This window comes from Brachionichthys hirsutus, chromosome 8 (assembly GCF_040956055.1).
Source record: "Brachionichthys hirsutus isolate HB-005 chromosome 8, CSIRO-AGI_Bhir_v1, whole genome shotgun sequence".
NCBI lineage: Eukaryota > Metazoa > Chordata > Actinopteri > Lophiiformes > Brachionichthyidae > Brachionichthys > Brachionichthys hirsutus.
The window spans coordinates 10,010,572-10,036,452 of record NC_090904.1 but is presented as its reverse complement, the minus strand read 5'-3'; the positions used below and the strand labels follow the sequence as shown (position 1 = coordinate 10,036,452).

At 48.7% G+C, this 25,881-nt stretch overlaps 2 protein-coding genes across 2 annotated transcripts; both read right to left on the bottom strand.

The window, feature by feature from the left end:
• Window positions 1–1,128: 1,128 nt before the first annotated feature.
• Window positions 1,129–4,842, bottom strand: cass4 (Cas scaffold protein family member 4). The gene is made up of 7 exons (XM_068742119.1): window positions 4,822–4,842; window positions 4,374–4,775; window positions 3,704–3,787; window positions 3,487–3,603; window positions 1,928–3,238; window positions 1,722–1,797; window positions 1,129–1,547 (listed from the first exon to the last, which is right to left on the bottom strand). Exons 1-7 carry the CDS (start codon window positions 4,840–4,842, stop codon window positions 1,129–1,131), a joined length of 2,430 nt encoding a protein of 809 aa, XP_068598220.1.
• Window positions 4,843–11,042: 6,200 nt separating this feature from the next.
• cstf1 (cleavage stimulation factor, 3' pre-RNA, subunit 1) lies at window positions 11,043–15,274 on the bottom strand. Its single transcript, XM_068742764.1, has 6 exons — window positions 15,226–15,274; window positions 14,680–14,900; window positions 12,806–13,083; window positions 12,521–12,718; window positions 12,040–12,430; window positions 11,043–11,609 (listed from the first exon to the last, which is right to left on the bottom strand). The coding sequence occupies exons 2-6, from the start codon at window positions 14,846–14,848 to the stop codon at window positions 11,350–11,352; spliced, it is 1,296 nt and encodes a 431-aa protein (XP_068598865.1). The 5' UTR covers window positions 14,849–14,900; window positions 15,226–15,274; the 3' UTR covers window positions 11,043–11,349.
• Between the last annotated feature and the right edge of the window lie 10,607 nt (window positions 15,275–25,881).

Below are 25,881 nucleotides of genomic sequence, written 5' to 3'. Positions count from 1 at the left end.
TTTAGCTGCTCCTGCGGATGTTTAGTTGTTGAATAAGTAACTGGGTGACTTCCTGTACGTTATAAAAACACATTTATAGCCTGTTCAAGATTCTATTTACGAAGGAAAAAGGCACCGGACGAGAACTATCTTGATAGCGTTGACTCTTGTGTTTGAGGGTTTTCTTTCCTCATTGGAGGAGGGCTCATTATCTAAGAAGTCCAAACAGCCAATCAGCAACGGGTCACAAGATATTTTTGATGTTTTCTCAAATATGAAGAAGAGCCGAACACAATTCCAAAAGAAGAAAGTAAATACAAAGCTTTCAAGAGCAGTTTCATATAAAGTTTTTATTTAAATATTTATTTGAAATATAAACCCATCTATATCAGGTGATGACGATTACTCTTGAAGTATAGCAAATGCACCGAGTGATGGATAATCTGAAAACTCCCTCGATTGGACGTTGCCATAATGATGACGTCATGTCCCAACTGCGCCACTAGAGGGCAGCATTCAATTATGTTTATGTGTGTATATCACCATAAACAAAACAGTGTTTGTGTTTTGTTTATGGTATAGACTCGTGCTTTGATTTGTCTCACCCCATTGTGGACATTTCTACTTCTGATGGAGAGATGCAAAACGACAGCAAGTTTTCAATTTCTAATTTTCATTTCAATAACAATCCAACATGTGTCTTATTCAATCTTTTATCCAGAAAAGTTTGGGAATGAATAACACATTTTAATTTAGAATATTTACATAGATATTCACAATAATTGGACTGGATCAAACGACTACCCTGTAGAATATATATTTTACACAAAAAATAATGAAACACACAACAAATTATATTTTGGCATTGTAAATTATACAAAACAAATTATATTTAACATTTTATACTTAGAATTGCATTTTTAAAAATTGGTGCGATATCCTAGATGTGCATTTTATTTTGAAGTCTTCATTTTTTTTTGAGTATATATACATCCATATTTAAATTATTCTGCTCATCCTGGCGGCTTTAATTAAAATTATTTCAACCAATACCTGCATTTGTTGTAAAAACTGGCGGCAAACAGAAATAACCTTCTTTTTTTTTTTGGCCTGAATGTAGACGCATTCAGCATTCATGGATCTGTGATCTTAGAAGTCAAGCGATGTCCGAAAGTGCTGTGCTCTTTGGGCGAGTTCTTTTGCAAACTCCTGAGCCTCAGAGAGAGCTTGCCGGTCGGGGAAGCGCAGCGCCGCCTTCTTGGTGGCCACAGCCAGCTGCTTGAGGAGGGCACACAGATGGTTGCTCTTACACAGAAGGTTCTGGGTGGACCGTCCACGTTGGGCCTCCCTGCAAAGGGTGTCCACCAGTCTCTGACCCACCATGATCACCAGCTTACTTTGGGAGATGAATTTTTCTGGTGGCTGTTCGTCTTGAAGGCTGCCCACGAAACCCCCAATGGCCTTCTGGAGAGCCCCGAAGTACAGTCGGCAATGCTCCGTTAGGGAGGCGGGTCGATCTTCTGTGTCGGGCCCAGATTCAGAGGTGCGGCGCTTATTATCAACCTGAGCAGAGACAGGATGGAATAAATAAAAAATAAAAAAAGTGACGACAACCACATTTGACCACCGAATGACAGCGATTCCTGCCTTGTTCGGGCTGCAGAGAGACCTTTGAATCCTGGTTAGCTACGCTGTAGATGGGTAGATGGTCTGCAGGACCAAATCTCACCAATGGGAGATGCTCACCTGTGCCTTGTTTGAAACGGGTGCGACATTTTCTTTAGTTTCCTTCTGCTGCTTTTCAAAGTCATTCTTTGTCTGAGGGGGGGGGGGGGGGGGGAAACTGTGTTAGAATTCTAACGAGACTAAAAACCCTTTGGATTTCCAGCAGCTACAAGCTAATCACAGCAACCTGCATTATTTGTCAGAGAAGATCAAAAGCTTTCACCTGTAGCTCTACGTAGTCGTTGTCATCTTCCACCAAGTCCCTTCCTTGCTCACTTCCATCAGGACTTCTCTTGGTCTCTGGCCGACCTGAGGTGTCGATAGGGTCTGGGTCTTTTGGAGGGGCTTTGAAGAGGAGCTTCCCATTGGCGTTGATGATGGACACCAGGCGCTTGATGTCCTCGGGAACGGTGCGTGCCACCATCACAAAGCGCTCCAGTTGGTCAGGTGTCTGAGTTTGCCCTGGGTCCTGACAGAGTGTGTTGAGGGGCCATCCAGACATGTTCAGAGCGCTGACTGTTTGTTGTAGGATCACACCCGAGTCTTCTACAATGGAAAGCTGCTTATAGAGCCTCGTTTGAAGGTTGGAATCGGTCAAACGGCGGGCATTGCCTTTAACGTCGAGAGCAAAGTTCAGAAAGCATGTCAGAGAAAAAGAAATACCCTCCGCCGCCTCTTTTATCGCCTTCAGGTGTTTCTCCAGATGTTCTTTGCTCCTCCAGTTACTGCTGACAAATTCCATCAGACAGGGCACCGCCCTGCAAATCGACTCCTGCAGGTCCAGAAGTCTCCGGCTGGCCTCGTCCTGGCTGAGCGTCACTTCTCTCAGTGGCTCGGGAGAGGAGGAGCTCAGAGCCAGGGAGTCACAGGAACTGGTGGAGGAGCTGGAGGAGGTGCTGATCCGTTGACTGTCTGCTGCAGAGAGACGTAAGGTCCTGCCTCGCTCGTTCTCCTCCTGTGCCGGCGACTCCCCATTTCCTGGAAGGTCACGGAAAGACGTGCAAGCCAAGAACTTTCTCATTCGCTGAAGACTCAACTTTTTCAGTTCGTGAGCATTGCTCGAGTCGCCCCTGCATTCTAGGGGTATATGATCACTGAGCGGGTCGGTGGCAACTCGGGTGACGGGCTCCTCCTGGGGCAGGACTGCATAAACTAACTCCTCTGTGGTCTTCTGAGACGGGGGCTTGTCATACATCGGGATCCTGGGCAGCAATTTGGGTGGACTCGAGAGGTCGAGAGAACCGGGCTTCGGTATGTCATAAAGAGTCGGACCTCCCCTGTGAACGGGCCAAGCAAGCCCCGGTAGAGTGTCATAAAGTTGCCTGCAAACGACTCTGGAGGACACGCCGTCATGTGAGCCTTGGTGTGGACTTTGTTTCTCCGGACTCACTGGAACATCGTAAATCCACTCAGGGTTGCGGAGGTTGGGAAGGGTGCTGCATCCGCCGATCACTTTCTGCTGGGCATCTGTGGCCGAGGGAACTGGGAAGTCATAGTTCGGGTCCAGAGTCAAAGGTGGTGGAACTGCATACACCTGCATATAAGAAGGACGTTTATTATTGCAGCTATGTCTACAGAAAAGGCCAATAAGTACTGTCATGCGCTTCCGTATCCGTGACCCATATCCTTCTTCAGCAGTGAATCACATCCTTTACGCGCATAGCCGACGTTTAGCAGAAGATGACAAATGTGCCAGAAAAGTGAAAGATTGTTGCATCTTTAAGCCAGGAAGACATGACAGATTCCTTGCGTCATAAATCCTTCCGAATGTTTGAAACTTACATAAGAGTCTCCCGGACCACCACATCCCATCGTCTCTAGAGACTCAAATTGTTTCTCCAGCTCTGAAATTGGCAGCAGGGAGTGTTTTCTTGAGATGTGCCTTGGCGTTGTTGATGCCTGCAAAAGAAGAGCATTCCGGTAGAAGGTAAAGACATCAGGCGTTCGAACGATGGTGACTATTGGTGCATTTTGTTGTGCTTATTTGCGGGAACCCTACAGTGAAAAGAGACGCTCTTCTTGCTTGGCTCGGGATGTCGTAGACCTCTCTTTTTGGACTGGGTGCCGTGCTGAAGAATGAAGGCTGTGGACAGGACAAATAGGCTGTGAGGTCGGTGCTGACGGGCTATTGTCCACGCACTCGGCCGAGTAGCGCAGTGCCGTAACAGAAACCATGTTGCTCTATGAATATTAGGCAGCTACTGCTGAAGGGAACAGCGCCCCCCCTCCCAGAGCAGGACAGGAAATTATGAACATGTGGGTACATTTCTCCCAAACTTCTGCTGCAACAGCACCCCTTCTGTCTTTCTGCGGTCCCTGCCGGCATGTGCTGCTGTTTGCAGTTAAAATTGTCAGATGTCTGAGTCTTTCGGTCTTTTACAGGCCCATAAAGACCCTGGTGCTGCATGCTTGTCCTCACGGAGAGCCCCCCCCTGCCCTCCCCCCGCCCTCAGGCCCCATCTGTAAGCTCTTTTGTCAGCAGGGGTCTCACAGCATTGCATTTCTAAAGTCTCTAATCATGAGAGTGAATACTTCCCTAGGAAAAGGACTAACTTTGACCTCAGACCAGTGCTAGGGCGAACACCTACTAAATGTTGGCCTGTACGTTTGCTTTTCTTGAAATAAACTCAATCGAACTTGTACAAAAGTCTTCTTTAAAGTATGTTTACCTCGGGTCTGTCCGCGCTGTGCTTAACTGCCGATGGGGCTGGATTTTTTGAAGCCGATAACGGTGTCAGAGGGACCTTGTAGATCATGTCCATGCATTCATATGCCAGGTTGCTGGAGGGTCGGGGGACGCTGGGGATCTGGTAGATGTCGTCTGTTTTAGCATCAACTGATTTGTTTTTTTCTGCGGCGTGCCTCAGGGAGCCTGCAGCACTTCCAGTTTGCGGTAACAGCTGCAGCCTGTTTGCCGGGGCCAGGCCACGACGTCCGTAGAGAGAACACATCCACCACCCGCTGGTGCCAGCCACGGTTTGATCCATCACCGTGACGATGTCCCCTTTCCTGAAGGCCAGCTCATCAGCACACTCGGCAGTGTTGTCGTACAGAGCCTTCGCAAGTTTGTTCTAGAAGAGGAAAGAAAATGGAGATCACTGTAGGGATGGGGCGTACCTGCACCGCCCGGATTCTCATTTCTGGAGGTGGTTGAATCCTGTTTTGACATATACCATCCACACGTCTTGCACGTAATTCATCCGTTTTTTGTTTTCCTCTTGCAAAACTTTGCCACACGTCATTGAATTTCAGAAGTTACTTGATGATTAATAAATAAATTCTCTGGGAAACAGGAACTTGATCCATTTTTTTTAAAGACTACAATTGGTGCATCTTTTTTTTTTGTGAATGACTATCTATCTATTCATCGCTCTTTGCTCGGTATTTTCACTTCCTGTTTGTTCATCTTACAGAGAAGCAAATAGAATATTTTCTTCAACGTTTCCTCAAGACTTCCTCTTGGAGGCTCGCAACAGCCCTGTCTCATCATCATCATCTAAAAATACATCCAGCTTTGCAAACGAAACCTCATTTCCGCCTGCATGTGTTGACTCCAGCTGGAATTGTGTGATACATTTGATTCTTTTACATTTTATATTTCCATGAGACAAAGTTGTGCATCTTTTCTTCAGGCTATTTGAGTGTTGTTCTGCTGCCGCAGCTTATGCAGACATATATCTTTTTTACTTTATAGATGGTGATGCTGGAAAAATAGAAGCTTCTTCTTCTTGGTCTACGTTTGTATTTTTTGTACATAATACACTTTGGATATGTAAAGCTGGATCATGCAGCTCATAAACTAAACACGCTCTTTGAAATAAATGATGAATTCAGGCGGAACGGGTTGCGCACCATGACCACAAAATCGTGAGACGAGTATAATGAAATAATTGCATCTGAAACCACAACTGTGAGGCAGAGTTGCCATTTTGGACGCTGGTGGTTTGAGTCACGGCGAGTGACAAAACAATTTGTCACTCTGAACTTCACAACAAACACCATTCTGAATTTGGACCGACAGACGTGACTCAAAGGTCGTCCATCATGCTGTTTGTTAGTTACCTCCACCAAGGAGGTTCTGTTTGTTAGCAGGACTACAGAAAAACTGCTGGATGGATCTTGATGTCTTGGTCTAATTTAGATCCCATTAAAGTTTGAGAATAATCCGGGTACCAATCTGGATACAAAGAAATCTGTGTTTTCTCTTTTACTGATAATGGAGTTGTTGATTTTTTAAGAAATCATATCTTGTAAAATATGCATTAAATTCACTCACCAAAAATCACAAGGGGTCCAATATGAACCATCATGCCTTCTGGTTCTGATCCAGAATGAGGTCAGGAAAAAATATTACATTAACATTAAAAACCCATTTATGGATTCAAGAATACACATCAGCTCTGATTCACTTTGACTTTTCCTGGTTGGTGTATAAAGACACCAAGAACAATCTAGAACCTTTTGGTGCTGATCCAGATCACCATGTGGACGGTGTAGATCCAGTTAGGAGGAGAACGAGCTGCTTGGGGGAGTTCTGCTCTCTCTGAGTGTATTCATGAGTACAATCTAACAGCTCCCGTCTCGACATGGAAATACTTGAGTTTTTTCAATTACCTTCGTGGGAAGTAACTTGTTGTAGAGTAACTAGTTATAATAACTAGTTACTTTAATAGTTACTCCTTACACACAAAAAGAAGATACAAGCCAGAAACACGAGGAATAAAGTCACAGACAGGCCTCAACAAAATAAACACACGGTTGTACACCCCCATCAGATGATAAGTGTGTGTGTGTGTGTGTGTGTGTGTGTGGGGGGGGGGGGGGGGGGGATCATATGCAACAAAGAGCCCATTGACCCTGGAAGCCCAACACGATCAGCACCTGTTGAGATGCAGGCCTGTGGCTGCAGCACACACGCACTCACACAAACACACACACACGCACACACACACAGACACACAGACACACAGACACACGCACACACACACCAGGCATCACTCCCTAATCCTCTGGGTCATGCTACAGACACAGGCGGGGTCAGGTGACAGCAGGCGGACTGATGCCGCCCTACTTTTGACCCTCGGCGTGATGAGCTTCGTTTTATTCATCGTGATCATCAAACAGAGTTTCACTTCCTGTTCCTGCACGCCGAGACGAGTTCCATTAAACCCGCAGCGTATCATGTGACCAGGTGGTTGGTTTCAACCTGACTACACGCCCGCCGTCTTCAACCCACAACACAAACCCTCAGGCGAGAATGTGTGCCGATGACACAGGAAGCCCCGCCCCCCGCTGGGCCTCCCGCAGGGCCTCCTGGCATCACTCATCGTTTGTGTGCGTGTTGACCACCGGTCCGGAGCAGGGTCGGACTCAGCTGTGGCTCTTTTGGATTCTAGCACACGCCTGCTCGTGCAGATTAGAACCTCTGACAGCCGGTCCTCAGCACACTTCTACCACACAGCTGTCGCTGCCTCGCCCTCGCCCTCCGTCCCTCTGCCCCGTCCGTCTGCCCGGTCCCGGCGCTAGCGTTTAAGCACACGCCACCCGATTCATCCAGAGCTGCAGCCGATCAATCAAAATTGAAGGAAGAAAAATCACAAGTTTTTAAAGCGCAACGCTGTGGAGAAACTGCAAATTATTTTCCCACATATCAGAAAGCACCCTTAGAGACGCACCGCTGAGTCAACATCATAAAGACGTCCAATCCCACAAAGCCACTGGAACAGGAACCGACCCAGGAAGTGGTTCCCAGTGTGGGAATGACCGCTTCACGTTCCCCCCTGACCCTTTTGTCTCCGGAGAGCCCAGGCATGCCCCCCCCCAGGGGTCAGGTCAGGGCCTCATCCATAATGCATCCAGAGGCAACGCAGACGGCGGCGGTGAACGGACCCGTCGCACATCATTACAATTTAGTAAAAAAAAAAAAACGCTCACTTTCCAGACAGAGCGGCAGTTCAATGAGCCGATACTTAAGATAAAGTCATTTTGAGAATCTGGACAGGAAGTCAGCCTGAAAGCACAACGTTTGAGACTTTCCCACAGTATCTTAGACGTGAAATTGAGGGGCGGGGAGACGACTCATATTTTGTGTCCCAGTAAATTTTCCTCTGAATTCCTTAAATTCATTTCTGGGTGATAAACTTTCCCATCTTAGATAAGCTCCATGGAAAAGTCACCTTCGTCAACCCTCTCTCCAACCCAAACAAACCCAAGAGGAGGCTGCGGGGACGATTCCGGGCTCCGCGGTAGTGACACGGGCTCGTTTAGTGCTGTGCTGGCATTTCCTGTGTGGGAACTGGTGAGAACCGCTCACACAAAAGCACACACACCGATGAAAACTTCCTCTAAACGTTTGGAGGCCCGTTGCTCTTCATCGCAGACGGCTAATCTCCCGTCTGACGTCGTCTCCATGGCAGGTGGAAGTAAACAGATAAGCGAACAACAAATTACAGACTTTAATGCTCAATTGTGCAGGATGCACATTTGGAAACGCTTACGACGCACCATCGTGGGAGTCCTCCCTCCTCTAGAGGTCAGCGTCTGGACTCCCAGATGTGCAGCGGTGGATGACAGACGGAACAATGTGAGAAGCAGCCGATAATCGGGCCGCAGGCTGTGGCAGGAACTGATCTCCCTCCTCGCCTTTTTATTTATACTCGCGTTTCCTCCGTCTCCTCCTGTCTTTCGTCACAGCGGATATAGTCACTCAAAGTTATTTTGATGCTTTCATCGCAGCTGGATGAGATTATGTCAAGTAATGTCAAACACAAATGTTTAATGGTGCAATTCAATTCAAATTGTCGCATTTTCTTTGGGGGGGGGGGGTCCCCGTTGACGCCGTGTGTCAACGTTTTCAGGAGTAGCAAAGTTAGCGAAGACGACAACTCATCCGAAACAGGAAGCTCAATATATGTAAAAAGTTGAGTTTCTAAAGATGAAATAAGGAACATAATAATACCATATATTCATCTGCCACTCCTCCCGCTCCTGGAGGCCCTCATGACCTTCTACTCAGATGACAAAAACACACAGCAACAGAGCACAAGACGTTTCCCCAAAATAGCTCCCTGCGGACAAAAGAAGAAACTAATTCCGATACGAAGCATCCTTACAGAACGGAAACGAGATAGTTGACACCGAACAGAACGATGCATTCTTTGCCCCCAACCGTGAGAAACAGATCGGACCTGGGAAGAATCTGTTTTTCTTTTACATTAATCAAAGACTCCGAACCCGAAGGCCCCTGAAAACCAAACAATGTCCAGGCTGGGGGGGGGGGCAATCAGAGAGATGAACTCACAAAAGTGTGTCTGATCAGTGATTTAAGGCTGCGGAAGAAGGGTCGGAATTTCTACACTCTCAATCTTACACAGTCTTATTCAAACACCCTGGGTGGGGGTGGGGGACTTTTGCAACCTAAACAAACCAAACAGACCTCCCCTCTTCCCAGAAACACTGGGGGGGGGATCCTGAAGCATTCCCAGGATAGGATGAGACACGCAATAAGTCCAATGATTTCTAGGTCTATTATAGGATCTTCCACCGTTTGGACGACCCGGAAACCACGGTGGCATCTTATGAAGATGCCAAAACACCGCAACCGACTGCTTTTGACACGTAGGAGAAGCAGTACCGAGCTACCTCCTGATGGAGCGTTTTCAACGGACGGTACCGGCTCAGTTCCACGAGGTGGTGCCTACATTTTTGGTTTGACCTCCACCAAGCCACGCTGAAGCCAACTAACAAGGTGCAGACAGTGTTTCCGATGTAGGGGATCAGGATTAGACCTGACCTGAACGGCTATCTTTGGGGTCGGTTGAATGCACACCAGGAGGCGGGGGGAGAGATCAGACCTGGGAGTTCTAGGGATCCGACACTAACAAACCAGCAGAAACACAATGGTGGAAATGCATCCATTATGAATTGAACGTAACCAAACTTCAGATTCAACGCCGGTCTTTCCTTATTTATTTATTTTTTTACCTTGTCTGCATTCGTGCTCCACAGTGACGGACATAACGTCAGTCACTGCTGGAGTTTTATGCAATTTTTATTCTTACGCCGGTCTTTCCAACATCCAGGAAGATGAGTGAGCTGATATTAAACCGGGATCAGACCCAAAGCTTGTAGCCCCACAGCAACAAACAGGCACCAAGCGAGAGTTTAAGAACTATACATCAATCAGGAACATCTCCCAAACATCCCAGTTCTGTTCCTGACGGCTGATCAGGACTTCCGAAGACTTCTGCGTTAACGAGGGTCATAAAGTGTCACTCCCGGGTCGGTGACAGGATGGACCCCTCTCAGGTTTCCTCCTACAGTAGAGATCAGGTCAGGAGGGGGGGGGGGGCTGAGTGTAGAAATAGGAGGTAGCTGGCACAAGTTAAAGTGAAATCCAACAGGGACATTCCTCCGGACGGGTGCCTCACAACAAAAGTTGCACGACTGGGATCGGAAGTCAAAGGACAAGACGATTCGAGGACGACAGAGTCGTTGATGCCAGCAGCGGCACTCACCATGTTTGCTCAGCAGTGTTCAGCGTCCACAGTGGGTCAGCGATCAGAGAACCATCTGAAGCCTGGGGAGGAAACTCTGGGGGGGGTGGGGGGTTAGTCCTCCTGTGTGTCCTACAAGCATATTGTCTGAGCTGTCAGTGGAAGCCAGACTGTTTTACACCCTGGGCGGGGAAACACAGTCCGGCGTTAGCGGCAAAGCTGCTTTCCTGCAGCCCCATTGGTCAGAGAGACACCCCCCCCCCTCTCTTCACCCCACCCACCCCACTATTGTCAGGAGAACTTCATGCCATTCTGCTCTCCTTCCCTTCCATCTTTCAAAGCAGAAGTACATCATTCATCACTTAATTTTTCCAACCAGGGGATTTTTATTTCACTTTACTTCCTCGTATCAATTTGACAAAAATGACACTTCCCCTCCCAGGTGTGACAGATCTACGTGCCGGTTTAATTCATGTACAATTCTTGTGGCTCTACTTGTTGTCGCCTGGGGCAACGGAGACGGTAGTGTCTGGGAAAGCTGGGTGGGGGTGTGGGGAGTGCCGAGGAGTGATGGGACGGGGTGACCTTTCGTTCAGAGGGTGCAAAGAAGACATGCTTCTAACGGATTTAGGTATTTGGCCACAGACAAAAGCAAACTCGGCTCTCCTGCACCGTGTGTCGTGGTACGCAACCCAACATTTGTGCTCCTTGCAGGTCGCTCATGTTTTGCAGCAACAACTGCGGGCTTAAAATATCCACCGGATGTTGCGATAGCTACGGTCTTGATTTTCGAGAAGCTTGTTTTCACAGAAGCGCACAGAGGTTTTGTTTCCTGTTATTCGTTTAATAAAAAAAAAAAAAAAAAATCTGAATTACAAATGACAAAATACAAAAGACAACAAGCTGCCTCTGCTGCCGCCTGACGAAAAGAAAAATGTGAGAAGTTAAGATTCTGAAGCAGAGGAATAAGTTCTAAAGGAGAACCAAAGATATCTGGAGGAACAGCGCCCTCAAGCTTCACATATGATTCATCACAACTTCTGTTCTCAAGACAACACATCCAAGATGGGGGGGGGGGTACGGAGGTCACAGAGACAGCAGAGTCCAGCATCCATCATGATTGGTCCAGGAACACGGGGGCGGCCCTGTCTCAGTCTGTGGTGGTGCGGCGGTACCAGAAACGGGCCCTGAAGTCGTCGCTGCAGGTCATGAAGCCGGGGTTGGTGGGCGAGTGGACGATGCAGCGCACGATGTTGTTGTGTCCCAGAGACAGCAGGTTTTTCCTCTCCGCCGTGCGCGAGTCCCAGCAGCAGAGGCTGATGGTGCGCTCGTCCGGCAGCAGCACGTAGTCCTCGGTGTGGTTGAACACGCCCTGCGTGCGATGCATCTGGCGGCCGCTCAGTCCCGCCCCTGCAACCCGCGGGAAGGTTGAAATGAAGGCGCAAACAAAGGGTCCTTTAAGCTTTCAAAACCGACTTGGACCTGGAAATCCTACATCTTTCCTGGACATAATCTTTAGAACTTTATTTCACTCCTTTCCATGAACACGGATGGTTTCAGGGACACCAGTAGAGACGAACCTCCCAGCCGAGGGACCAAAAGGTCTCGATTTAGCCTTCCGATGGAAGGAATATCGAACATGATCGGTTTTTGTAAGAAGGCCAAAAACACGTTTTCCTTTTCGTAGATAAAGGACGGATTCATCCCTCGGATCGCTCCCTTTCTAAACCAACCCACCAAAGACGTCCTGCGACTTTAACAAGCTGCCTCCCGCTGCACACAATCCGTTCACGTCCTTTCTGACACCCCGAAATATAAACACACTCCTCCTCCTCCTCACCTGTGTACTTGACCAGCGTCCGGCCGGTGGAGATCTCCCACAGTTTGACCACAGAGTCTTTGCCGCTGGACAGGATGTACTTTGAGTTCTTGGAAAAGATGGCGGAGCAGACCTCGGCCCCGTCGTGGGCCTTATCGAAGGAGGTCACGCAGCGGTTGGAGACGCCGTCCCACAGCTTGATGCTGCCGTCCTTGCTGCAGGAGACATAGCTGTTGGCGCTGGGGTTGTAGCTGACGCCGCTAATGGTGTCCGTGTGCTGGTCCAGCGGGTTGCAGGACACGAAGCACTGGAAGGTGTTGATGTCGTAGAGGCGGAGGGTGGGGTGCTGGGTCCCCACCAACAGGAAGTCCCCAGAAGGGTGGAAGGAGATCGAGCGAAGCATTTCAGCTTCCTGGAAGGAAACGGATGGAGGAAGGACAGGATTTAAAGAGGTGCGGGTGATTCCTCTCCAACTTGGCACCACTCACTTCCCGAAGCCCACCTGTATGTATTTAAAGGCCCTTTTCGCCGACGGCTTCGAGTAGTCAAAAAGCTTGAGGGTGTAATCTCTGGAGCCCGACGCCAGGATCTGTTCGCTCGGATGGAAGGCGAGGCAGGTGACCTCGTCTACGTGATCGTACAGCGTCCGGATCACGGGGTGGTTCTCCATGTTCTGCTGCGCCGTCTCGTTCATCATCACCTGGCGAATGGGGAAACGCCGGGAACATCAAAGGCGCTGTGAAAGGGAAACGAGCAGCAGCATCCTGCGGTCCCGCTTGCCCCTCACCTCAATGGGCATGGCGCTCTTGGCCAGCATGCGCTCCGTATCCAGGATCTTTATGGAAGCATCGGCAGAGCCGGTGGCGATCAGCTGGCCGTCGCGACTGTACGAGGCGACGCGGCACGGCCCCTTGTGAGACGTCACGTAGCAGGTCTCGTATTCAGACGTCTCCGGAGACATGGTCTGGACATCAGCATCGAACTCCAGGTCAATGCCCACGCCAGGCGCCACCGTGTCCGAGCGTCCGATGGCGTACTGGACGGCGCTGTCGTCATTCTCCATCCCTGGGAAAATGTTAGAAATGGCAGAACTTAGGGCTTGAACCCCCCAAACATACATCCGCACGCAATTATAATACATTTGTGGGAATTATCAACTTTTTCAACAATTAAATCAAATTTTAAATTGCTCAGTAATATCGACTGAAGCGTTGACCAAAAAATGAGGCATCTCTTTTGCCTCCTAGACGCCCTTTAAGCCGCAGACATGATGAACCTGCTTCCTGAGGAATCTTAGCCCATTCCTCATGGATTCCTCCAGTTCTGGAATATTCCTGGTTTACCTACTGAACCGCCTTCTTCAGGTTCCAACAGAGGCTTTCTATTGATTGTGAAGCCTCTAGAACACAAAAGTCAAAGTCAAGGCCCGGGGGGGGTGCCACATCAGACCCAAGAGAAGGTTTTCTCGCGGGCAAACACGCGGACAAAAACAAGAATATGGACACGGAACAAAGGCTACAGAAGGTTGAGAATTAAAACGAGGCCTCAAATCTCAACAGGCTCTGTTCTCAAGGCCAGTTTTATTTTGGCACAAGGGATCGCTAAATCAGCCCGGCCATTGACAGAGGGGGATTTCATCAAAAATTGTATGCTTAAAGATTGTTACGAAGTTTGCCCAGAAAGAAAGCAACTCTTTTTAAACGTGAGCCTGAGCAGGAACACCGTTCAGAGCAAATAGACCAGTCGTCCATCAATCTAAAGGAGCAGCTTGACTATATGCGGGCATTTTAACATCCATCAATGAGCATTCGATCAGTCCGGCCCTCGGCTTGGAGCTACACTTTGTATTTGGCCCTCCGTCCATTTCACTTTGACACCACTGCTCTAGAATGATCCAAGACTTCTTCCGGAACCTGGTCTTGGTGATGATGAATATATTTATTAGATAGAATGTGAGAGTACAAGTACAGTCACACAGTAGCACGTATTACAGTACAAATAAAGTCAAACATCCTGTCTAAGAGGAGCATTTCAGAAAAGCCCTTGCGGTCTTGTTTCCGTTGAAAGTCCTTCGTACATAAATCATCCACAATTAACAATACAAATTTAACAATACAAATAAAAATAAAACCAATATTCAATTACTCAATTGATTCAACGTAACATTAGAAAAACAAAAATAAAATGATTTTACTCCGCCAGTGCAAACTAACAATTAATCTGAAATAAATTACACCACTGATGCAAAATGACAATGAATGCCAATAAATAACTTGCATAAATTACAATAAATTAGTAAAGCAATTAATATCTGCAACGTAGGTGGACAAAAAAAAGGAGGGGGGGTTTGATCCGGAGAGAGTCGTGATGACTATCTCCGTTTCTGTCCCCCTAAAAGGTGTATTTTTAGGGCCTTTTTGAAGGAGGCCAAAGAGGTGCATGTTTTGAGGGCGGGAGTCAAACCGTAAAAAGATGATTTACCCGTGTTAGTCCTGTAGGAGGGGGTAATTGGTGGACTTGGGAAGGCTGAATAACCTTTGAGACTGCAGTTGCATTTTGTATTAGACGGAACATCTGATGCACTGAGCAATTTAAAATGTTCTCGTTTGATGGGGGGGGAGAGAGAGAGAGAGAGAGAGAGAGAGAGAGAGAGACTCCTACCGGTCTTCGCCAGCTGCATCAGCTGCTCGGAGGGCGACACCACACTCTCCGGTTTCACCTCGTTCATGAGATTGTTGGCGATCATGGTGTATCCGTCGTACAGCAGCTGGCTGATGATGAGCCGGTAAAGGTGCTGCCGGTCCTTTAGCGTCGGTTTGGGTCGGTACATGATGGATCCGGTCGGACAGGAGGAGGCCTTCAACAGAGAACAACTTCTCCGGCTGCAACACAAGAGCTAGCATCAACAAACGCGTTCACGGCTACGTTAGCCGCGACGCTAAGTGCGTTTCATTAAAAACAACACGTCATTTATTACATTACATGTTTGTATTAAACTAAATTTTCCTCCCGCGTCTGACAGAAGCCTCAAACACACCGTTAGCTCGGACTGTAGCATCTTGATACTCGGCTACAACGAACGCGTGAATGAATGGAACTTGTGATTGGCTGTGATGCTAATAACGTTAGCTCGCTGCACAATAACAATATTTAATGCCAAAATGCGACTAATATTATTCGTTATTTTAAATAACAAACATATCTAACCCTCTTCAAAATGTCCAATGGCGCTTCTGTCCCCAAAAGCACGTTCGCTTGGCTTCTTAATGTTTTTTTTTTTTTGCAGCTTACGTCACAGTTTCTTCTTCGTGTCTTTTTTAACGGGAGGGAGCGTTGCTGCCCCCTACAGGTCACTTCGAGGTGACGCGGTTAACTCCAGCAAAGAGTGGCGAGACAAGAATTACCGTTTTTATTTTATTGTAATTTAACTACAGTTTCATCAGATATTTTGTTGTATTTTTCAAAATCATAAAGTCATAAAGTCTATAGTTGTTGTTTGATATAATTTGGAGTTCATAACAGTGGAGCTTATTATGTTGATATATTATGAGAAATAGGGGTGTGATTAAATACATTTTCTTCTTCCCACTCCCTTTCAGGCAGAATTTGCATATTATTTATTTGTTTAAATGTGGCTAGTGCAATGTGGCACGGGTTGTTTTGTTTGCTTTTTTTTGTCATCGCCTGAAATAAATAAATAACTAACGCACAAATTCCGTGACTAGTATTGAGTCCACTTTCCAGTGAATGATCTGTAACTCCAGTTTCTCACGGAGAGAGTTGGCGCTTTCCATCATAGCATGATTCACAGTTTCTTCCTACAGAATGACCCAATCTGAATTATTACCACATTGTTCCTCCTGCTTGTTCTTGTTTATTGTAAATGTTCCAGTTCTGATCTGTGTTGAAAAATGAAACGTGTCCTTCTTTCCCTCCGTCTTTTGCCTTTCTGTGCAATGGAACCTTTCATTTGCTGGAATTCTTTCCTGTTTTTTTTTTTTTTTTGCAGATTCTTCATTCTAACGTGGGCTCATTATTTGAGGACCATCCCTCTCCCTGCCGTCTGATTTGGACCCAGGAGGTACCATCACGTCCTGGCGGACCTTTATATTGAGAATATCCCGTTTTGATTGAGCGTCTCTCTCTATCGATACAATCTGTGCAGTCTGGTGAGCATAGTGACTCAGATTAGTAGGTGACAAACACTGGAGAAATGAGAGAGCAAGAGAACATTTCTCACAGCATGGCTCTAAAAAGAGACAGAGCTTTAAATCAAAAGTGGAAAACGCTCACGTTCATCAGAAAACCAGCATGCTTTTTTAAGAGTTCCGGAACAGAGCATCCTTTGAGAAATCTTCCTCTACCCACCTAAAAGCCCACAGGATTCCAACCAGGTCGATTTTAAAGACAGACGCATGACTTCCATGCATCTGCAGAATGCTTATTCACATTACGGGTCTTCAGTCGTTCAGTGCACCTCTGTGTGTGATCTGCCCATTTTTCTTTAAGATAATCAATGATCAGGTCCAGAGGATCATTCCTACACCAGTAAAGACAAGTAGTTATTTTTAATGTGATTTTCACCTTCTCAACTAAAAGAACATTAATGGTTAGAGATTATAAGATTTCTGCATCCACCTCCTTCAGAACAGCAGGAGCCGAGGATTTCATTTCCTTCACAGCGGCAGCAGAATTATGAACTGCTGTGTAAACCAGAGGAAAAGCTCCCAAAGGATCCATTCTAACACGGCTGACATTAAAACTGATTTTTAAAAAAACAAATTATTTATTTGATCTTGAGGATGAAATGGTGACTTTTTGGAGATGCAAAGTTGGGATCTGAGCACCTGAAATGGGACTTTGTGTCTTGTGCATAATAACAATTACTATATTCATTAACTAACAATGATCCTAACGCTCATGCAGACGGTACAGCATCTCAAAGGGTTATTGAAATAGAACCCAATCGCTTCTGCGCAGGTCTTTAAACTCAAACATACATTTCGCAGAGCTGCATCCTCAACACAGCCGCCAAAGCCGGACCGCGCAGACAGACGTGGTCCGGAAGACTGCAAGCATCTCTAGATGCTCCAAAGGCATCGGAGAAAATGTAAGCAGATGCAGGCCGGCAGCGATGCAACACCTTCCCACACAGTCTCTCTGCGGCCGCCTCCTGCAGCGAGGCGTTCATAAGATGACCAATAAGTAATGCGACACCCGCAGACAAACGCACAGCCCGTCAGAGCGATCACTCGTTGTTTGCTACTTCAAAACTCAAATTCTCGTTATGTGAATGGGGGGGTCATTTAAAAGTGCTTGCTTGCAGAAGCAGAGCACAACTTCCACCAGTTCTTCTAACAAGGCGGCGTGTGGGGAAACCAGGACGACGGGTCTGCAGTCACTGGTGAAAAGCTGTGACTGTAAAAACGTGACACAACTTTGTATCCTAGCAGCAAAACACGAGCAAAATATCCTCCATCAGCAGCGCCGAGCATCTGCTGTCCGTTAAGGAGGCCGCATCTGCATGAGTCACAGGAGACTGAACGCACACTGTGATAGAAAAGCATGCAAACATGCCCCCCCCCCCCCCCCCCCGCCCCCCTACACACACACACACAGGCCGGTGAGCTGTATGGAGACGGCAGAAAACATGCGTGGTAGCTGGTTGCCATGTCAACACAAAGCATGCTCTCAGTGGAGAAGCCTGCAGTTGCCTTGGAGACCAGCTGGAGTCTGCAGCAGAGCAATGATAAAAAAAAAAAAAAACTACTTGTTTTCTTTCTGGTGATGTCAGTTGACAATTGCGTGGTTGATCCCACACGGAAGCGTGTTATTGACAAAAATCCGAGCCGCACTATCATTCGTATATTTCCTTCAGTACACGAATCAATGTTTAATATTTATTTGTATTTTAGAAAGGTCTGATTAAAGTTGTTATAGTTGAGCTATGAGACATAATGTCTGATATGAACGTGACAGCGCCTGGATCTGCAGTTTGCTTCACCTCTGCGGTGATATTTGGCTTCTTTTAGCTCCTTGTTTTGGTCTTGCAGCCTTCAGCTTGAGCATTCTGGTTCAGTCCAGCTCCTAAGAGGAGTGTGAATCCAGACCTCAAACACATGCTAATGCAATCCTGCACAAGCTGGCCAAAAGATGCTGCAGAGCTACGTTTACCGAGGTTTTAAAAATCGAATCCAGAGCAGTCTAGAAGCGGCCATGATGGGTGGATATTCAGTCAACTTTATAATTCGATAGCATTCTCACGAAAACAACTGTGAGCTTTTTAAACCAGCTTCAGGACACGTTTATAGGGTCTCTCATTGTTTCCTGAACACTCGACTGTGCCGGTCCCGTTTGCACAGAGAGCTGGTGCACCTGCAAGACGATGCACGTTCTAATGGAAACAGACCAGAGCGCACTTCAGCTTGTCTATGTGGGCGTATGAAATACAGCGTGTGGGAGGAAGTATAGGTGGATGGGGGGGGGGGGGGGGCATGCAAGTGAGGCAGAAGTCAGATGCTGCTTCAAACTGTTGATGTTGAAGTCGCTCAGCCGTCCAGCGTGACATTCCAAGCTCAACCTGCTTCTGCCACTCGGACTTCCTCTGCTCAGCGGCTGCACTTTAAACTACTTCCCTCTGACCTCCCCCCCCCCCCCCCACTTCTCTCGTCTTCCTGCTGTTCACTCTTTTGAATCTGTGTTTTCAACTTGTCCTCCGGAAGTCTTTGTTTGACAGCCTCACACCCACCCACCCAGCTTTTCCTCCTTTGCCTCGCTCTCCGCTCCTCCTCGCTGCCTCGCCACTTTCATCGTGCATCTCCTCTCTCTCGTTTGCATTTGTTCCGCTTCCTCGTGACAAGAAGCAGTTCATGTCAGATCATGTGGGAGAAAATCCGATCGGAGTTGAGGGGGGGTGAGGGGGGGGGGGGGGGAGACGAATGGCCTGGATGTCAGCACGGATTGAAAGGAGCAGGTAATCTGAGGATGGGGCTCTTCTGTGTGAAGGGGTTTCTGGATTACTGTTGCTGATCTAGAAGGTAAGTAACCTCCGCTGTCCCCCCCCCCCCCCATAACTGTTGGGTCAGACCTTTGGCTCTAGTTACGACACCTTCTAGTATCTCGTCGTCATATTCTATGATGTAACACAACTGATATCTCACATTTGAGAACAATATTCTATTTCATTTAATGAAGACTGCATGAAAGAAGAAATCCAAAAACCCTGTAAAAGCTGTGTTTATGTTAACATCTCCATGCTGCTCATTTTGGCTGACACTTCTTACAATAAACAGAAGAAGATTTCCAGCAGAGCCTGACCTCTTTTGGGACATAATCCACCCCCGGACACAAAAAACAACGAGAAGCTGCGGCGTACAGAAATCTGACATATTTACGCAGCTATAAGGAAGTGAAAGCACACGGAGTTCCCAACGCAACAGTGTTTGACGTGAAAGATTTGTTCTGATACCCGCTGCCACTCGATGTCGCTCTAGACTAGAGCATCAGCATCCCAGATGGCTGGGACTGGAATCCACGCGGTCCACCTCACCAGTCATCACTGGTGGATCGACGCTTCATGTTGGGAATGTTACCAGGAATTAAATTGTGGTGATTATTGCAGAGATTCAAATACCCCTCTTTTTTCTCTGCGCTTAGGGGGTAATAACCTTGGGCATTATTCTTCCTCCGTACTCATCACGTCAGTGGGACAGAAGCAGATCTCCCCAGACATTAAAAACCAAACAAAATCCAACAATATCATCCCTCTGTCCTCCGGGGAGCTGCGTATCTGCCATCCAGTGATTCATTAGGAGCTCGAAAACCTTCTCGAAGACGAGACGTGGAAATGTCCTCCACAAAGCAGATCTGTTGCAAAACAAAGGTCTAACGGAAACTGTTCTTATTTTACAGGACCCGGGCGCTGGCATCACGACAGCAGCTGTGTTACCATGGAGACTAGCAAGCCAGGTTTGCCGAGTGCTCCGGCGCTCGTCAGCTCCTCTGCGGCGGAGACAGAGAGGAGGATGGACATCCAGGCCCCATTGATGGCTGTTTACATCCCGACAGTTCCCGCTCTGCCTCCCACACCTGCCGGGGAGCCTGGAACGCTCCATCTGGCCATGCCGCCGCTTTACTCCATGGAAACGCTTCCCTTCCTGACACTCCATATTGCTGGTGGGCTGCAGTCTCCGGCAGGATTGAGTCTGGCAGCTGTTTCCCCTTCAGCTAGGATGAAGTCTGCAGGAAAGCACGTGTGTCCTCACTGTGGAAGAGACTGCCTGAAGCCCAGTGTTCTGGAGAAGCATCTCCGCTGCCACACGGGGGAGCGGCCTTACCCCTGCGCTACTTGCGGAATCTCTTTCAAGACTCAGAGCAATCTCTACAAGCACAAACGTACCCAGGCTCATGCCCGCCTCTCGTCTGAGACGGACCAGAGCTGCCTGGGTAGTCTGGACAGCAGCTCCAGTTCCAGAGAGACCTCTAGTTTGTCTGTGGAGGAGTCAGGCAGCATGGACAATGATACGTTGACACCGCTTGTTCTTGAGACCGCCTCTGCAACAAACACGGCAAAGGTCTTCTTTGTGCAGAAGCATGGTTCTGAGCTGAACCCTGCAGATCACAAGAGCAAAGGGCCGAATGAAAGCGTCGAGGCAACAATGCAGGGAGAGAAACAGAGGATGGACAAAAAAAAAATGCTGGTGAACACTGGACGGAACCTTCCTCTTCGGAGACAGGAAGCCACTCTCTTCTCCAAACAGTGGCAAAGCTCGGCATCCCGAGGAAAGTCCCAGAGCCACGAGAGCACCGACTCAGGCTTCAGTGAGAGCAGCGACCACCACCCGAGCCCGGGGAGCCTTTTACTTGATCACAGCATGGATTCCCTCACCGAATCCACCAAAGAGCGTCTCGAAGAAACCGGCGACACACAAACATCGTCGGATCGAGTTCCGGGCGGTCAGGAACCCCGGCAGATTGCAAAGGAGCAGGAGACCCTGGAGGAGCGAATATCGAAGCTGATTTCAGAGAACACAGCTGTTGTGGAGGACAAACAGCTGGAGAACGTGAGGCCGCGGAAGACCGTCCTCTCAAAGCAAGGTAGCATCGACCTTCCCATGCCATACACGTACAAGGATTCCTTTCACTTTGACATGAGGAGCAGCCGGGCTCAAAATGTTGGGCTGCAACGAACCAGGATGGCTGGCTTCTACAGCTCTGTGCCCACTCAGCACTCGACCAGCGTAGACCACGCCCCCCTAATCCGCAGCAACTCCCTCCCCTTCAGCACCCAGACCTCCTCCCATCAGAACGACTACTTCACGCTCATCCGGAGGAGAAGCTCCGGCCACATAAACCCAACAAGTTTCACAAGCGAGTCGGTGAACCGACAGTCGTCCGCACACCGCCCGCTGGTCCGGCAGATCGCCGTCGACTGCAACCACGCAGCAGACAGTCTTTACAGTCCCTCTGTGGAGGAGTCCTGCGCCGCCGGTCTCGGCTGCGGTCGGGATAACAGAGAGAGCGGCGGCGAGCCGAGCAACCGGAAGTTCCGCCGGAAGAAGGCACAGAAGTTTGCCTACAGCAAGTGGTACATGTACGGGGACGGGACTTTTAAAAAGCTCTACGGGGAGAAAGGCGGCAACGACAGTGTCGCCAAAGGAAAGAAATGCGTGAGGAACCCGGATCAGGAGGTTGTTCAGGGCGTTCATAAGGAGGCGGTGGCAGCAGCAGCGAGCTCAGGAGCAAACTTCACAAACAGCAACGGAAGAGTGTCTCATCCGGAATGCCCTCCCGCCAAAGTGTCCCCTGTCCCTGCTGGGGACAATCCGAACGCCGGCCGTCTGTCCACATCATTTAGCTCTCTCCCTCCACTGTCTTTATCGGCCCTGCCATTCCCTCGACTTGGATCACTGGTTGAGCAGAAGACAGGCGGCCTGAGCAGAGCAGAGGACGGCAGATTGATCCAGGACAAACACACCGAGTCCAGCTCGCAGCTTTGCAGACCAAATATCCCCTCAGACAGGAAAAAGCAGAAAACTGAAGCTAAGATCGTTCTGCCGCTGGAGAGCGACTCAAACACTCGCCCCCCTCCCTCGGTAACTCATGGCGGATCGCAGCAGACTTCTAATCCCAGTTACGGCAACCTTCGAGACAATCGAAAGCATCCTCCGCTCACAGGTGTCGTCTTTTCACCGTCTGTTATCAATGCAAATACGACCCCCGTCAGCACCTCGCCAGCCGCTCCCGCCCCCCCGTCTGCCAAGGCAAGTTTCCTACCCAAATACCAGCTCAAGTTACCCAACGCTTCTGAACAGGCCCAAAACTCTGCGCCACAATTTGGGGCTAAATCCGAGGCGACTGACCGCGGCTCCGCTCCGTCGTCTTCTGGCGCTGTACGAAGCTCGGTTTCATCACTGTTGCAAAGTTGTGATTGTAGAAAGACAAACGTTTCCAGCTCCACACAAAGTCAGCTCCCCTCGCCGTGCACAACGGCTGCCCCGTGTCAGCCTCAGTCGTCCGGTCTGGGCAGTGACGCGAAAGGAAGTCAGGCAACAACCAGGGCCTGCCTGCAAGACTATGATGCGGGATTAGGCAGCTCTTCGGTGCAACCATCACAATCAACAGGTGGCTCAGAAGCTACGCAGCTAGCCCGACCTCCTGCGCCCGTGGCTGGTGACCTGACCTCTTCCCCAACTATAACCACAGCAAATGATCAAACGCCTGCTGTCGCCATTAGACTCTCCTCTCAAGGGCAACAGAACCATCCTTTGCCACAACTCCTGCCAGCATTGGCTCAGTCCTGCCCTGATAACGAACCGCGCGGTTCCCCAAACACCCCCATTGTACCTTGCCAAATTGTACCGTTTGACCAGATGCAGCCAGCTGCCCCAAATGTGTTTCACGTCCACACGGCAGATCTCCAGATCTGCCTCCAGATCATATCCGATGAGCAGCTGGCTCTCATCGAACCCCAGATCGAGAGGCAAGCATTGGCGGAGCAGGATATCCAGAAGCATGCCGGAAGCCTGGTCACCACGGGAACGCACAGCGCGGTAAAGGATCTCCAACGTTCAGCGCATCAAAAGGAGTCCGAGCAGAACGAGTCTTTAGTCGCATTTAACAAGGAGCGAGTAAAATCTCAACTGTCTGAACAATGTGGGACGTCGAATCTCCAGCTGACGAATCAGAACAGTTGCACTTCTGCGGATTCGAAGCCCACTGAAACGCAAGGATTTCCGCAACACGCACTCAAATATTTAAATGTAAACACCAAGCGCAGCGCCGTGACCCGGAATAGCGTGAGAGGAGGAACAATGGAAAATGAAAACAAAGACAAATGGCAATGCCAGGAACGGACAAATACAGCAGCGGGTGCCCCAACTCCACACAGCAGGAGCGGGTCGGAAACCCACCCCTCCCCACTGGAGCCGCCCGGTCAGAACCCCGGTGTTCCAGATGGACTCTCCGGTTTGGTGCCTTCGCACGCTTTCCGAAACTACAACGCTCCGGGACAGATGAACCCACAAGCACCCATCTACTGCAGGAATGCAGTGGACTATGCATCATCGAAACAAATGACCTTTGACCCGGCCCGACCCGTGAGCAATCCTGCTGCGCCTTCGCAGGAAATGACTCCAGGTGAACCAGAGGACAAATTCGGCTCCGCCCCTTCGGGAACACAACTGGGTCGGTTGCCTTCAGTGCCTTCCAGCATCCAGAGGGAAAGACGAGCTGCGCTTACAGACACGCAGCGCCCAACGGCAGGTACGCACAACTATTGGTCTTCTTTCATCTGATCTGTGACCAGCCCCGCCCCAGGTGCACTTTTTCTAGGCCGGTGATCGCCTTGGGAACTCACCTGTGAAAAAATGGTTTGTAATGATTTGAACCTGAATTTATGACATCACGCATCAATGACGCACGCATACAGATGATCAGCATGTGATGATGATGACCTTTCTGGATTTAAATATTCCAAGAAAAAAGGGCAACAACTGGAATGTAAAAATCTTCTGATTAACCTTTTCCTTTCAGTCCTGAGGTGGAACAGAATTTGATTTACAGTTAGTATTTGGCTACACAGAGAACCTTGAGCCATTTTGACCACCAGATGGCAGCACGTGGTCACAGAAGCATCCAGAGTCCAAACATGGAGTTTTTATGGAAGGTAAAACTCCAAGTGTTAACATTGTGGTTCCCTCTTTTAGGATGTGCAGTCCAGAAGGAGCCACAGAAAAGGGGGGATGGAGGGGCCGTCGGGCCACCAGACAACAGAGGCCGGAGTCCGGTGCAGCACCACGAGGCCGGAGAGGCAGATCACCAGTGCACGGAGAGCAGAGGTGATGGAGGGATGGCAGGAGAGGATAAGAACAGAGAAGAGAAAACAAATGAGGAGCCGGGACAGTGGAGCAAGGCGGAGTCCGGCTGCAGATATTCATGTTTACAAGATGAGACAAAGCCCCAGGTGAGACTGAATTCCTTCAGCAGTCACAGGTCAAATGCAGTGGTCCAGAAATCTTTCTAAAATGCTTTTCTATCATTTTAAAATTGTAATCATCCCACAAACCATTCAAAAATGTCCAGGCTGTTCTGGCCCGGCGATCATGTGGAGATTTACATAAAGAAAAAGAAACACTCAATGTTTCCCACATTAAATATTCACCGCAGGGAGAAATGTGGTTTAAAAAAGATGAACACAACATCATAAATATGCTCAACAAAAATGCTTATTACAGCTTATTATTTTTGTTTATGAGGGTAAGGTAATGTAATTCAGTTTTTCTAATAACATCATTAAACTGATCTCAATTAAACGTATTTACCGGTAATTAACATGACCAGTGAAAGGACAACGGCGCTCATATTCTTCTTCTGTTTCTAAAAAAAGGCCGAAGAGATTCTGGTCGAAATGGATTCCTTGAAAACCCCGTGGCTATTGCAGCAGCGTCCCTCCACCGCACGCGGCGTAATGCGCAAACGGCCACAACAGAGCCTCCAACGAGCTCCGAGCACGGCAAATGGCCTTAATGCGTCGGCCCCCAGCAGTCGGATGAGCCTTTCCAGTGCTCCACGGCCCTCACAGGAAGCAAACAACTCCTCAGAACACTGGGAAAGCAGCGCCGGCCCTGACAAACAACCGCAGAGGATGTGTGAGTCAAATTTGAGCCGACAGATCAGCACACAGGCCCATCTGGCTGAAATGAAAAACATCTCCAGGCTCCAACAAACATCTTCAACCCAGCAGCATTCAAGGCTCACAAGTCATGCACAAACCTCCCCTGAAGCCGAATCGACTTCCTCCTCAAACCCCGGCCGGGTTCCTTCCCCTCACGGGAGCGGAGACACCTCCGGACTGATTTGGCACCGCCGAGCACCGAGCAGAGCTACGCTGGACAGTGACGCTCTGCTGCCCCCGAGACCGTTCACATACCCAGAGATGGCTGGTTGCCATGACACCCAGGATGACTCGCCAAACGAATGCAACTTTGGGAGAACCGATATCGCCGACCAATATCAGTCGTTTCTCTTTTCTGGCTTCCCGCCGGCTGAGTGTCTCACCGGCGGACTGAGGCCCGTTGAAAGCTGCCAGGACTACAGGGAGGAGACGAGCAGCAGCGACGATGAGGGGAAACTCATCATCGAGCTGTAGGTGAACCGGGAGTTTCATCTGCAGGAGATAGTTACGGATCCATCCGAGGATGAGGGGCTCCGGCGCAATCTGTTTAACAATAATTTCAGTTCTGACAGGAAATATTATTTTCTTTTGTATACTTAAGACATGCAGGGGCTCCCAGAGGGGGGGGGGCACTCATGTTGGGGTTGGGATATGATTTCCAGAAGTCAAATTGAATAAACAAATATATA